Genomic DNA, 16,092 nt, shown 5'->3' with positions numbered 1-16,092 from the left:
TTAAATGCATATTCTTTATTCTTTTACATTTATAAACATTATTTATTCCTTATTCTCAACATTTGCATTCAATAAATGGCTTTCGTCACCCTCGGGTGTCGGTCAGCACGTGCCTATCCTGGTGTTCGTGGAATATCGAGATCAGGGCGTGTCATTTCTTCCACTCCATGCTTCTTGCGGAGTCTTTCCCCACACACTTCTTTTTGGAGACCTATTCGATAGGTAGGCAACACATTCTACAACTTCTACCCACAACTATTTAGGCAATCTCTTTCTTTTGAGCATACTTCGAGCCATGTCGAGGATAGTTGAATTTTTTCTTTCCACCACACCATTTTGTTGAGGGGATCTTGGAACTGTCAAAGGTCGACGAATTCCATTGGCTTCACAAAATTCTTGAAATTCCTTCAAAGTGATTTCTCCTCCTCGATCAGATCTCATGGCTTTGATCTTGCAGCCACTTTCTTTTTCTACAGCGGCTTTGAAGTTCTTGAATGCTCCAAATGCCTCTGATTTCTGCTTCAAGAAATATACCCATGTTTTCCTTGAAAAATCATCAATGAAGAGAAGGAAATAATTATTTTTACCGAAAGAGCTTGGTTTTATTGGACCGCACACATCGGTATGAATAAGCTCGAGTGACTTCTAGGCTCTTGTGGTTGACTCCTTTGGAAAGCTTTTCCTGAACCATTTCCCTAGTAAACATTCTTCACAAACTTGATTAGAGTGGCTGATGCACGGTAAGCCTCTCACCATCTCATTCTTGGATAATAACTTTAGTCCCCTAAAGTTAAGATGCCCAAAACGAAGATGCCAAAGCCAGGATATGTCTTTGTAACATATCTTGAGACACTTTGCAACATCGTTTTTAATATTCATTGGAAACATCCTATTCTTTGAGATTTTCACCTTGGTAATTAATCTTCATTTGTCATCTCTAAGAAAAAGGCTATATTTTTTCATATGAATATCATAACCTTTTTCTAAAAGTTGACCCAAGCTCAAAATGTTGCTTTTTGTATTGGGCAGATAGTAGACATTTGAAATTAATTGGTGACTGCCATTTTTTAGGGGAATAAGGATGTTACCTTTTCCTTTTACGAGCATTTTGGATTCGTCTCCAAAAGAAACGTTGCCACTCACCGATTCATTGAGCTCTACGAACATGCTTCTTCTTCCGCACATGTGGTTGTTGGCGCCAATGTCAAGGTACCATGTATAGTCTTAGTTGCCATCATTGTTCTTTCATGCTAGTAGCACAATGCCATTCTTTTCTCTCTCTTCTTTCACATAATTGACCTTCTTATCAGGTCTGTTGCTTGGAGCTCTACATTCTCAAGCATAATGCCGAAACTTTTGACAATTGTAGGATTGAACTTGAGATTTTTCATACCTCAAGTTTGAACGTCCTCTTCCATGACCTTTTGTTGAGCTTCCTCCTCTTTTGTAGTTGCTATGGTTGTTGAAGTTCCAACCACGTCCACGTCCATGTCCACGCCCACGTTTGCGACCTCGGCCACGACTTCTTTCATATTGGATTCTCTCATTGTTAAAGCTTCCTTCTTTCTTCTTTAACTGAACATGCGTCTTGAAGAGCTGCTCATCATTCCCTTGCCTCTTCTTATGTTTCTCTTCATATGCTTGTAGCGAACCTATTAATTGCTCTATACTAATTTCTTCCAAGTTTTTAGTTTCTTCAATCGTCACAACAATGTGCTCGAACTTGGGGTCCAACAAGCGTAGTATCTTCTCCATAATTCTAACATCTTCTAACTTTTCCCCATTTCTTTTTAATTGATTGGAAACTGCTAAGACTCTTGAGAAATAATCAGAGATTGACTCAAATCCTTTCATTTGGAGAGATTTGAACTCACATCTTAATACTTGATGATGAACCTTTTTCACTTGTTCGGCTCATTTGTAAGAGGTTTGAAGCTTCTCCCATGCTTGCTTAGCAGAGGTTGCACTCGAGACCTTCTCAAAGCCATCGTCATATAATGCTTGGTAGATGAGGTAGAGAGCCTTCTTGTCTCTCTCTCTTTCTTGAATCTTTCAAACTCTCATTTTGGGGTTGGGACAGAGTAGCTTCATCTTCCGACTCAATGTAGCCTTTCTGTACGACTTCCCATACATCGTGTGCTTCCAAAACGGCCTTCATTTTGATACTCCAATTAAAAAGAATTAACTACTTTGGAGATGTTTATCTCACAAAGAAGAGTGTAATGCAGCGGAATTGATAGGCAATAGAAAGAAAGAATACTCAAAGTATTACACAAGATTTTTATTCACTCACAAACTTAGTACAAGAGGAAACACTCAAACACTCTTAGAAGCTTTGTTGCTTCTTCTCACTTCTCACTTGACACTCTCACTTCTCACTACTTGCTCTCTTGGTTGTTACATCACATAGCTTAGAACCTTACCTATTTATAGGCAAGGTTTGCCAAGTTTGACATTGCTAGAACTTTCTAACTAATGCTTACCAACCACACAATTTTACAAGATTCTAGATCTTTTTACAAAAAGCCTTAGATATTTATGCATGCATTCCACCAACTTGAATTTGCTAGAACTATCTAGCATGTGCATGAATCTTTCTTTGTGTATGGGCCGGATCAATTGTCTTGGGCCAAGACAAGATTACAATTCAACATCTAGTACCAATGTTCCATTGCCACTTCCTTCATGGTTGGCCTCTCATCTCATTTTTCTATCCAATACACCTCTTTGCAAGCCAAGAAACTTCCTTCACCTGCTCAACATTTGACTCATTTACCATACAATCATCGAGAAGTTGTACTGAGCGATCATGTCTCGATCCAGAAAGAAAATACGTAGCCAAATTTCTTTCTTCTGGCTTGTCAAACAAAAGCAACTCTTTTCCTGTTAGTAGCTCCACGAGTTCATTCACAGGCTGGTCCGATCAAAGAGAGACGGAAGCATTCTCTGGAGAGTAGGTCTCTCAACGAGAGCTAACAAGTTTCCTAAAAATTCATGAGTTATAACATAGCCCTTGCTTCGTTCCTGGTACCAGGATGAAGATGCTACTGTAGGTGCAGGGAGTTACACCCTTTGGAGTTATCGTTGGCAATTTTTACTTTACCAATTGCCTCACAAAAAAAGAAGAGTTGATCAGACAAGAAAAACGAAAAGTTGGAAAACTACATTTGTAAAGCAGTCTAAGATTTATTGTAACGGGATAATCCGCCCTCACCAGGGCTATGTCGTCACACTCAGCTAGTCACAACTAAGTAGCGAACTCATCATAATCTTGATTTCCTCGTGGGTTGAATTTTGGAGTGTTAGATCACATATATAGTAAAACCCTAATTTATTAGCAAGTCATTAATCACATATATCAAAATTAGATAGAAGTTAATCAATAACCATTACTTCAAGATGAAACAAATTAAAGGTATAAGGATGAACTGCCCACCTAAAGAAGCCATGGAAGAAAACCAAAGAAGAGCTTCTACTCACACGAGAACACTGACAGAGCCGCCATGGGTTGTAGCCCAGGTGCATCCGGTGAAAAATAAAATTTTACATGTAATGTTGATTGATTTTCGAATGTAGCCCACCATATATTTAGTCACTAATTTGAATTCTCTAGGTTTAACTATATAAAATTATATAATGCAGTTTACAAACCACATTTTTTTTCTTAAATCATTTTTCTCATTGCTTCTTGTACATGTACAAGTTTGGATTTGTTTAATTACAAATTTTTTTGGCTCACCCTGTGAATTTTTTTTAAGCTAGATGATACTATGAAAAATACGGTATCAAATTTCTTTATTTATAAAGATATAAAAATTTAAGCTAGCCCACTTGATAAAAATTTTGAAGCTCCGCCATTGCACAAGAACCTTTTACTTTTACTGGTGAGTGGTAATATGGGATTTCTGTAAAAGAACATATATATTTCTTGTGAGCAGGGACCTTCTTTTTACATCAATTTAAACCCTAACTGATTTCCACCTACACTACAAGAAAACAGGGCCTATGTGACGACAGATATTCATCACAGAAAATAAAAATGCATCACATTTGATAATATGTGATGTTTTTACAGCGTCTCAAATATGATGCTTTTACAGTGTCATTGCAAGCGTCACCTATAACGCGTCACATAAAGTATACGTGACGAATTTTTAAAGTGCCACATATTTTTAGTATATGTGACATTGCCTTTTCACTTAATACTGGTTTAAATTAACAAAAATAGGAGATTGTGATGGAGAAGGCCTCACAAAAGAATAAATTATGTGACCTATATAATTTGTCACTTATGAAATAGATAAGTGACGCTGAAAGCGTCACATTTTTCTTCCATATGTGGTGTAGCCTGGGTCACTTATGTATAAATAAAATACCTATTTTGGAAATATATGTGACAGACTTATACTATTCCCTATTTATAATATGAAATTACAATTCCCTGTTTATAAAATGAAATTACAATTCATGTCAAATATAAGGTAATGCTTTGGTTAATTGCATTTGGGTAAATAGCCAAAATGGTCCTTGAGATTTGCATAACTCATCCCTTTGGTCCCTAACATTTCAAATCAATCAAAGTGGTCCCTGAGATTGTCCACCATCCATCATTTGGTCCTTCCGTTAAAAACTCCGTTAAGTGTCCCGGAACTCTTGGCCGAAAGTTTGGGCAATTTTCAAAGCTTTGTAACTCAATCGTTTCTTAACCAAATTCGACCCATAATATATCAAAATGAAGATAGGAAAGTGTAGAATAAGATTATATCTATTTGGAAGCTCAATGGTTGCCATAGATGATTAGAAAATAACCTCAAAGTTGACTGGTCCGAGAGAAAACTGGAAAACTCGCCGGAAACTGGGTAAACTTTAAACGTTCATAACTTCTTCAATACTCAACGAAATCAAGTGATTCAGAAACAAAAATCATACTTCTCGACGAGACGAAGAGAATGGTACCTTTTTAGATGGCTAAATAGCAGTGGTTTGGCCGGAAAATGGCTCGAAAGTGGCTATCCATGGCCACTTTCGAGCCCTTTTTTGGCCAAACCACGACGAGTTAGCCGTCGAAAAAGGTACCATTCTCTTTGTCTCGTCAATAAGTATGATTTGCATTTTTGAATAACTTGATTTCATTTAGTATTAAAGAAGTTATGAACGTTTAAAGTTTACCCAGTTTCTGGCGAGTTTTCCAGTTCTCCCTCAGACCAGTCAACTTTGAGGCTATTTTCTGACTATATCTGGCAACCATTGGGCTTCCAAATAGGTATAATCTTATTCTACACTTTCCTATCTTCATTTTGATATATTATGGGTCGAATTTGGTTAAGAAACGATTGAGTTACGAAGCTTTGAAAATTGCCCAAACTTCCGGCCAAGAGCTCCGGAACACTTAACGGAAAGACCAAAATGATGGATGGTGGAAAATCTCAGAGACCACTTTGATTGATTTGAAATGTTAGGGACCAAAGTGATGAGTTATGGGAGTTATGCAAATCTCAGAGATCATTTTGGCTATTTAGCCATTGCATTTTCATTAATAAACTACTTGGGCACATACATCAAGTACTTGTGCATTTCATATACTCACATAAAAATCCAAAAAAAAAAAATCTAAATTTTGGTGTCCCATCTCAGCTCGATGGCAGTTCATCATGAAGGGCACCAACTCCTCTATACATGTAGAGATGCTAACAAAAGAGAAATCTAAGACACTGAGGAGCTAACCAAAAAGTTCTACCATGTGCATGACTAAAACTAGATAACAGTAAGACTTTGTAATATAAATCAGTCCTCATCTGTACCAAGGTCTTCTATTTCAGCATATGCACCCTTGATATCTGAAAGATCATCATCAGTACCTATAGAGTTGTTGATGCTTGCCCCTTCTTTGCTAAAAGAGCTTTCACTTGTAATATGAGAATATCATTCTTCTTTTTCAACTCTTTATTCTCCTTTTCCAAGTTGACGAAACTAGTTGACAAAAGCTTTATTTGATTTCATCTTTGTTAACTCAGAACTTGAAGGCATTGAAGAAACATAACCAGATATATTCATACGAGGAAAAATACCTACACCATTAACAAATTTTCCCTTCCTCCCAAAGATTCTCAGCCATGATGCCAAACTCATCATCCAATGGAACTTGTAGAGAATCTGGTGGAGTACCATCTGGTGCTTCTTGAATCAATTTCTGCATAACTTCATCATTTTTTTTCTTCATCTTATCCTTACATAACAAATAGCACCAAGAGAATGCTAAAACAGTGAATTCAATATTCATCAATTGCTAAATAAGTAATAAATAAACAATAGTAATATGTAAAGAATTCAACTTCTTTTAGTGGCTTTGCTTTCTAGGGGAAAAGATGGAGCGTTAATTCCATTTCGGGTTGGGACTGAAATGTTCAACATTAAAGAGGGAGGATTTTCTGTGGAACTGTATGGGTCAGGCTAGGTGGTTCCAATTGCTTGAGTTGAAGAAAGAATGATGAAATTATGATTTTGTAGAGCATCTCATTTCTGTTTTCGGGTAATTTGAGTTTTTTTTTTTCTTTGGCAGTTTATGGGTTGTTTTATAACCAGTTTATTTTTTTATTTTTTTATTTTTTTAAAACACACAGTAGGGATAATGCTTGTGTTCTTAATTATGCAGTTGGTATGAAGTTTGATTTCTTTCTAACCACAAATATATTTACTCCTAGCCCTTGGCTATAGGATACGACAACTTCTTCAACACGGTTGTCAAATAAGGTCCGAGGTGACCATGATGTGCATATTATTAAGACTCCAAAAAGGCAATAAGTGGGACGAAGATAAGATAGGGTCAAGTATAACAAGAACTTGGACATTGTAAGTCTTTATATATACCGAATGAAATTAGGAATTTAATTAAACTCTCTATGCAATTGGCGATTGCACTAAATGTCATCAGGTATGAAGGTACAAATGTGTGTGTTTGATTCTCCTTATCAATATATCAGTAGAAGTTTTTTTTTTTTTTCATTAAAACTTCAAATTTGACCTATTGGTGACCTGTGTCTTATTTTTTCTAACAAGTTTTGGGGAAATGTACTCTTGCAGTCAAAAGCATGGCTGTGTGGAAAATGGAGGGGAAGTAAATGGCATGAACGTATGATGGTCAAAATAAATTCATGTTGATGATTAAAAAAGCACAGTTGAGGTTTTAATTGTTTTCCTTTTTCATGACTTCAAATGGATTTGATCTCACATATACTGGGTATTGTATTTGTTGGTACTATACTTGACCAATCCTGAAACTACAGAGCACCGGTCAACGTTATACCATCAAGGACCCATAAGAGTTTCCCTCCAACTAGGAGACCAATCACAGCGCGATACGTGTTGACATCATAAACCAATCATATCGCGACACGTGTCAACATCAGAAGCCAATCACAACACGACACGTGTCAATGTCAAAATAAAACTAGAAACTCTCTTCTATAAAAGGAGATCATTCTTCCACAATATTTCCTAATGTCATTTGTACTAAATCATTCACTAGTACTCACTAAAGGAGAGCTTGAACCTATGTACTTGTGTAAACCCTTCACAATTAATGAGAACTTCTCTACTCCGTGGACGTAGCCAATCTGGATGAACCACGTACATCTTGTGTTTGCTCCCCTGTCTATATCCATTTACATATTTATCTACATTAGTGACTGGAGCGATTTATCAAAGGTCACAAACTTGACATTTTATGTTATACCAAAGTCCTCACTGATTTTGTGCATCAACAGTATTTTCTAATTGTAATGCATTATGTTGTTGCAGAAGTACGCATAATGCAAATTGTGAATTTGACAAACTAAAGCGTTTGAAAATTAAGAAAAAACTTCAACAACCATTTGAGTTCATGATTGTTCTGCAACTTTTTCAATTATATTATGCTGTAAGCTTTCCATACAGTGTCAAGATGAAAAAATGACCAAGAGCCGTTGGCATTCAATTTAAAGCTTTCCTCAACATGCCAGCTGTAGGTAATTCTAGTTCCCTATAATATTGTCGTGTTTTTGGCTGAAAGCTTGCAAGTATCTCTAAAATTGATTCAGTTGGTTTCTTGGACTACAATGCAAGACTTCTCATGACCTTTTTTTATGCAGAAGTTTATTTGATCGTAGGTGGGATCTTAGATAGGATAAAAATGTCAAAGCAATGTGGAAGGAGATGTTAGATTAATTCAAAAGTTGTTTGTATCTCTTTAATTTAATAAGAGGTGAGCCCTTATTATGTAAATGTGCAATTGTTGAATTCAATCATAATATAGTAGTTTAATAAATTTTGAATTGAATCATAATACAATAGTTTAATAAATTTCATATTTTATATTTTCAAAAAGTAAAAATTTGTATAAGAAAGAAAACAATTAACACAATATGTCTTAAGGGACGCTTTGAAAAAAAACATCTCGCATGTGCATTAAGTATAAATCAAGGTCATAATAATCGTTGTAACTCAACTGTAGAGATAAAAAATAAGGTAAATTACAAAAAATTACCTCAATTATAAGTCGAACCACAATATCATATCTCATGTTTGAAAATTACAATGTCTTATCTCATCTTAAGAATTTGTTTCAATGTCATACAATTTTTCTTATTAAATGCTGACGTGGCTCAAGATGGGCCCCACTCTTTAGTTCAAATGCATTAAAAATTAATTATATATTAGAAAATTAAATCATAATTTATTTAAAAAATTTTATTTAAAAAAGTGGAACCCACCCCTACAAACTCATCATCCTCACCAAATTAATCTTTGTAACCAAACACCCTCACAATCCTCCTCTGCTCCAACTCCACTCTACACTTCTCTGTTTCCTTTCTCATCTCCACTCTACACCATCGCCGTCCCCCACCGCCTCTCTCCCTCTCTTTAACTTTGATGTTGCCGCCAGTCATTGCAAAAACGAGGCATTTTCGAATAATCTCTCCATCTCTTCTTCTTTTTCTTGTTGATGTGGCATCTCCTCCATGGCCATAGCAGAGATGGGCATGGCCCGAGGAGCTCTGGTTTTCTGGCCGGAATTGGTTCTCTGGTTCTCGAAGAAGGGCCAGCCGGAATTGGTTCTCTGTCCGAGGCGCTTCTTCATGGTGCGGTGTCTATACAGGAGCTTCTCCATCTTGTGGCGGTATTGCGTGTGGATTTCGACGGCTCGCCGTAGTCGTAGCTGCACCTGGTCGCCACGGTCACCACCAAATCCTCCCACTGACTCGAGTTCTGCTCGACCCTCCTTAGCTGCACCGTCTTCTCTTGGGTCCACAGCAGTGGCTGGGTCTTCTTAGCGGAGGCTAGGGACGATGGCAGTGGTGGTGATTGGGGCTAACAATTTGAAATTTAGGGTTAGGGTTTAGGGGGAATTGGGGTTTTCTGTTTGAAATTGGCATGGAGATTGTGGGTGTTTGGTTACAAAGATTAATTTGGTGAGGATGATGAGTTTGTAGGGATGGGTCCCACTTTTTTTATTAAAAATATTTAAATAAATTTATGATTTCAGTTTTTTAATATTTAATTAAATTTTTAATGCATTTGGACTAGAGAGTGGGGTCAATCTCAAGCTTCGTTAGTATTTAACATAAAAATTGATGGAGGTATGACATTGAAACGAATTCTTAAAATGATGTATGACATTGTAATTTTTCAAATATGAGGTATGATATTGTAAGGAGATGATTGAAAAAAGAAAATAATAACTGTTATGATGTGCGCATACACACAATTTATAAAATAATCACTTAAGAAATATAAGAATTATATAAAGCAACACATTTTTGAAGCTTACAACGCCCGTGATGCAAAAATATATCTCGCATGCACGTGAGCGCGTGCGGAAAGACTATTAATTAGTTAAGTCCAATTAGTTACGTTCAAACATGGAGATCCTTCAATCAAGTGAAAACAACTACTAGACTAAAGACTTAATAAAGGTCACGGTTTGAATTCTTCAAAACGAATGAAACAAGATGATAAAATCCATCACAATTTACATTGGCTCAACAGAAAATTAATTAATTTGGTTGATCAGCCTAGCATAATCGATTTCCAATCCCCCTCTCTTCTTTTTTTTTTTATTTTAATTTTTTTTATCAAATAATAGATTTTGTTGGATTAAATGTTAGATTAGCCACTGATGGGGTTTGAACCCACGCTGTCATGCAAGGACTCAATGCCTTTCCAACACTTGTTGAGAGTTGATGATGTGTGGACAATTTGTCCCACATCGGTGAGGGATTGACTTAGCTATGGGCTTATATGGTCTTAGGCTAATTCTCATATTATCATTTGGTTTTATGGTGAAACCTCAATTTCATCATGGTATCAGAGCGACTTGTCCCTTGTATGAAAGCCCAAAAGGGCCACACGTGCTCAAGCGTCACCCAATTGTTGTCCATGTGTAGGCTTGAAAATTGGCCACACGTGTGGGAGCGTGTTGAGAGTTGATGATGTATGGACAATTTGTCTCACATCGGTCATGGATTGACTTATCTATGAGCTTATATGTTCTTGAGTTACTCCCAATATTGCTAATTGATTTTATGGTGGAACCCCATTTCATCACCATTGTGGTAAAGGGTCACTTGCTCCAATCTCTTATTCAAACTTTGTGACTAATTCATCTTTCACCTTCAACACTATTTCATCTTTTACCTTCAACACATGGATACTTTAATGTTTACATTAAGTTCTTCATTAAACATACTTCCAGTCTAGTGAGTATTCCAATCCGATACACCAAACGAAACCCTAACACATTGGTAACGATTGCAACAGCTTTGGCAGGTATAGCTGACTAAACAGAGTCGACGAGTCATGTCTTTAAGCATGGATAGTGAAGCATGGATAGTGATTTTAGTGAATGTTCTTATATTTTGACCTGGACAAACAGAAAGAAACTTATATCAGTAGGTCCTCTAAGACTCATAAACCTAGTTTGGAATAGTCAATGGTGGTGCTCCATCACCAATCAATTCCTGAGTGAGCCCCCTTATAACTCCGATTACTTGACTTTGTGATTGCCATCGTGCTCCCCCGAGGCATAAGTTAAAGTCATGGTAGATACTTTCAACCACCTTAATTCCCAGCAATGACTTGTAGAACTACGTTTTGTTTTGTTTGGCGTAGTAAGCGACGAAATGCTTCGGGGAGTTGAAAATAAGCGTAGATCCGGAGATTCCCGAATAGGTTAACCTTTCGAACTGCTGCTTAATCCATGGGCAGGCAAGAGACAACCTGGCGAACTGAAACATCTTAGTAGCCAGAGGAAAAGAAAGCAAAAGCGATTCCCGTAGTAGCGGCGAGCGAAATGGGAGCAGCCTAAACCGTGAAAACGGGGTTGTGGGAAAGAATTAATAACACGTCATATCTAAGTTATGGCAGGTATCCTCTCCAAGGTTTGCTCAATCAATTCACAAGTCTCCTCTCCAAGTCTTCCCCTCCAAGTCTTCCCCTCCAAGTCTTCCTCTCCAAGTCCTCCTCCTCCCTACCAATAAAAGGACTAAAACATCTCATTTTTTTCAACAACAAAAACTTAGAAGCCATGACCATGAGCAAACAAAAAGTGCTTCTGCAACCTATCATCCTCCTAATAGTAATAGAGGTACTATTAGCAGCAGCCACTTCAGCCCAAACACAATTAGCCTCTCCACCTCTTCCTTCTCCTCCTCCACCTCCCAGTGAAGTAGAAGTCAAGCCGGGTTGTCAAGACAAATGTGGGAATGTTAGCATCCCATATCCATTTGGTACAAAAAGGGCTGTTACTTAAATGAGGATTTCCTCATTACTTGTGATCGCACTTATGACCCCCCAAAACCATTTCTTAGAAAGAGTGATTTCATTGAAGTCACAAACATATACGTGGATGGGAAGCTTTACATTACCCAATACACAGCCGTACAATGTTACGAAAGATCAGGCCGGCCAATTGAAGGCTTCTACAATTCTCTCGATCTTTCCAAATTCTTTATATCAAACACCGACAACGTGTTTGTCGCAGTTGGTTGTGACACCAATGCGTACATCGTAGGCTACAAAAATGAAACCTACGGGTACACTGGTGGGTGCACTACAAGGTGCAGAAGCATTGAATTCGTTGCCAATGGTTCCTGCACTGGTATCGGTTGTTGTCAAACAAGCATTCCTAAAGGAATGACTTTTTTTTATGTAACTGCAGAGAGTTTTGATAATCATACGGCTGTGTACTCCTTTAATCCTTGCAGTTTTTCCTTCGTTGTCCAAGAGGGCAAGTTCAGCTTCTTCTCCAATATGTTGTCGTCGGATTATTTGAAAAATGCATCCCTTCCGGTGGTACTCGATTGGTCAGTTGGAAACGACACATGCACCAACGTTATTGAGAAGAAACAAGTCATGAATTACACATGTCAGGGCAACACCATGTGTTCTGATGTCGAGAACGGATCCGGTTATCGCTGCAAGTGCAAGGACGGTTACCAAGGGAATCCATACCTAAATGACTGCTATGGTAGTTCTATTTCACTTTATTAGTACTACTAATTAAAATAACATGCTTAATTTCTGATCATGGATTATATATGTTGTTTTGTAGACATTGATGAATGTAAGGTTCCGAAGCTGAATACATGCAAGCAAAAATGTATAAATACAGAGGGAAATTATGCTTGTTCTTGCCACAAGGGGTACCATGGTGATGGTAGAAAAGACGGAGAAGGTTGCATCCCTGATCGGAACTTTGTTATCCAAATTGTCGTTGGTAAGAATGTACATATATAGTAACAAGTGATTCAATGCTTTTCTACATGTTTTTAAAGAATCCAAACTTCGTTAGGGATGTGATACAAAAAGATGGTTATAACTACCAGGGTTTACAAAAGATGGAAGCTAACTCAAATAAATTAATATAAATTCTTGATTCTTTCCGCATATTCATAATTATGAATATCTTATTCATATATTTAAATTTTCAGGGTATTACAGTTTTCTTAATAAAGAATGGACGCCTTGCACATAAATGTAACTAGTAATTGTGCCCGCGCATTGCTGTGGGTTTTAAAAGTGTATGTATAAAAGTTGTAAAAAGTTTTACAGACATGTATGTGTATCCATCATACTTACAGCAAGGTACAAACATATAGGGATAACAGATGGTTCATTTTTGACCTGGTAATGTAGTAATTGTAAGAATTAATGTAGTTGTAATTCAAAGGTTAAAGTTGTCCTCTAGGGTGTCAAAAAACGTTGGTTGAAATGTGAGTTTGTGAAGGGTTGTTAAGTTTGTAAATTGATAGTTAACACGTAGGAAAGTGTTAAGGTAATTAATATTCAGCTAATTAAATTTATGATTAAGAAGAAATGAATACCGAATACACTATAGAACAATACTGATTTCATTTAGGCATAATTTTTTGAGCCAAAAACTTGAAAAACACAAATTTCAAATTGTAAACCAAAGATTAAAATCCTGGATAAACACATGAAATAGTTTCTAGTGTTAACCATAGTTAAAATATAGTTTCTAGTGATCCCTTTTTCCACCCACTCATCTTGATGATAATCGTCCACTCTTCTTTTATTTATTTTTTATTATCTTTTTCATCGTTTAGTTACAAGAAATAGATAAGACTTATAAATTTAAAATATAATAAATATGCATTTAAGGAACGTGTTGAGAGCACATATATAATTTAGAACACTAAAAAAAACAATATAAAATTGAATGAATAAAAGAATGAGTCCTACACCGAGAGGACTCGAAAGTACCGATGCGGAAGTGAGTTATCGTAGAGTAATCTATAAAACTTCAATTTAACGTTACGCAGGTCTTGGTGCGGGCGTGGGACTATTGTTACTGCTTATCAGCGCATGGTGGATACACAAAGTCCTGAAGAAAAGGAAGAACATAAAACGCAAGCAAGTTTTCTTCAAACGAAATGGTGGTTTATTATTAGAGCAACAATTATCTTCAGGTGAAGTTAATGTGAAGAAAATCAAGTTGTTCAAGTCGAAGGAGTTGGAGAAGTCTACCGACAATTTCAACGTCGATAGAATTCTTGGGCATGGAGGCCAAGGTACCGTGTACAAGGGCATGTTGGCTGATGGTAAAATTGTTGCCGTAAAAAAGTCCACAATTATTGATGGAAGCCAACTTTCAGATTTCATCAATGAGGTTGTAATTCTTTCACAAATCAACCACAGACATGTTGTTCAACTATTGGGTTGCTGCTTGGAGACTGAAGTTCCGCTTTTGGTTTATGAATTTATTCCGAATGGAACACTTTCCCAGTACATCCATGAGCAGAATGAGGAGTTTCAACTTACATGGGAAATTCGCTTACGAATTGCCACAGAAATTGCAGGAGCCCTTTTCTATTTACACTCCTCAGCTGCATTTCCCATTTATCACAGGGACATCAAGTCTACCAACATACTCTTGGATGAAAAATACAGAGCGAAAGTTGCCGATTTTGGAACTTCAAGATCAGTTGCCATTGACCAAACTCACCTTACCACACTTGTACATGGCACATTTGGTTACTTGGACCCGGAATACTTCCAGTCAAGCCAATTTACGGATAAAAGTGATGTGTATAGCTTTGGAGTGGTCCTTGTTGAGCTATTAACGGGACAAAAACCAATTTCTTTTAGCCGGTCACAAGAACAAGGCAGAAGTCTTGCTACATACTTCATTATTTCGATGCAGGAAGATCGTCTGTTTGACATTCTTGATGCTCAAGTTGTGAAGGGAGGGTCTAAAGCAGATATCGCAATAGTTGCTAACCTTGCAAGGAGGTGCTTGAATTTAAGTGGACGAAAACGCCCTACAATGAGAGAGGTCACGGCAGAGCTGGAGGGGGTTCAAATGGCCGGAAAGGCTACTTCTCATGGTGGAAAGAATTACGAAGAGGTTGAATATGTGAGGACTGAATCAGTTGAGCCATGGGATGTTATTTCAAGCTCAACTGATACAGGGCCTGCAGTGGATGGTGGTGCTGCTTCATCACAAATGCATGAAATCCCACTCTTCCCTTTCAAGTCACGGTGAACAATAATCCTATATTTCTAAATTTTAAATATTGTAATGAATGTTCCACTTTCATATATTTAGGTTTTTCATTTTTTCTTAAACTCTTCTGTTAGAGTGAATGAGGCTGATTAACTGGTGATTTTTTTTCCCACACATATGAACTGAAACAGAAAACTAATCTTGACAGATCAACAATCAATTAGCTAATTGATTCTATAAGTCATACTCAACAATTACTTGTCCTTTAACCAATCCTCTACCTGGCCTGCTTTTGTTATATAAGCAAAAAATAAAAATAACAAGCTCAAATTAAACTCTGGTTTTCTTCTTTCTTCATTCAAGCGAATGGGGAGGCGGAATTGAACTTGGGACCTCAAGTGCAGGAGTTGAATGATCTTAACCAACTGAACTACAAGTCCATTATAGCTTAAAGCAAAAACTTTGTTTCTTAATGTGGCTTGATATGGCAATATGTGAAATGAGCTTTGTTGAAAGCTAAAGACATGTGTTGCACGTTGATCTTGAAGCAATAGGGGAAGAGTCTCAACATCTTAGATAGAGTGTGCAAGGATTTCAATTTCCCGACATGAGATTTATACCCTCAACGAAACCACCCCAAACAAAACTATGTCAAAGTTATAGAATTACCCTGTTCCTAAGCTAGCCTCGGACCGAACTAAATCCCCAGATTTTAGCATCAGCTATAAATTAATAAAAAATTACTAATTAGCCATATGTTTCTGTTTTGGACTTATTTTTCATTAATTAGTAGATCAATAAGGAATGCTAAAGATCCACTATATTATTCTTCACAAACTTATGCACGGCGTACCTCTTTCTTGGTATCACATCGATCCGAGTCTTCCCGCCCCACCCTCACGGTTCAGTCCTCGGCTCTTGGGTTGCATATTCCCTCTTTTGTCTTTCGTCCACGATTCCAAGGTTATACTATTCAATGTTGGCATTATTCCACCGTGTAATTTCCGCCTTTGCTCTTCTGCCTGTCCACTCTTGCAGTTCTTATACTTTTCAATGTTGTCATATTCTGTAATTCCTAATTTCTTGTACGA

The 16,092-nt window shown here is 37.1% G+C and overlaps 1 protein-coding gene across 1 annotated transcript; it reads left to right on the top strand.

The window, feature by feature from the left end:
- The first annotated feature begins 11,514 nt into the window (after positions 1-11,514).
- Positions 11,515-15,123, top strand: LOC103428814 (wall-associated receptor kinase-like 9). Its single transcript, XM_008366928.4, has 3 exons — positions 11,515-12,502; positions 12,587-12,751; positions 13,818-15,123. Exons 1-3 carry the CDS (start codon positions 12,169-12,171, stop codon positions 15,038-15,040), a joined length of 1,722 nt encoding a protein of 573 aa, XP_008365150.3. The 5' UTR covers positions 11,515-12,168; the 3' UTR covers positions 15,041-15,123.
- The last annotated feature ends 969 nt before the right edge of the window (positions 15,124-16,092 follow it).

This window comes from Malus domestica, chromosome 08 (assembly GCF_042453785.1).
Source record: "Malus domestica chromosome 08, GDT2T_hap1".
NCBI classification, from domain to species: domain Eukaryota; kingdom Viridiplantae; phylum Streptophyta; class Magnoliopsida; order Rosales; family Rosaceae; genus Malus; species Malus domestica.
This window is presented reverse-complemented; position numbering and strand designations above follow the sequence as displayed.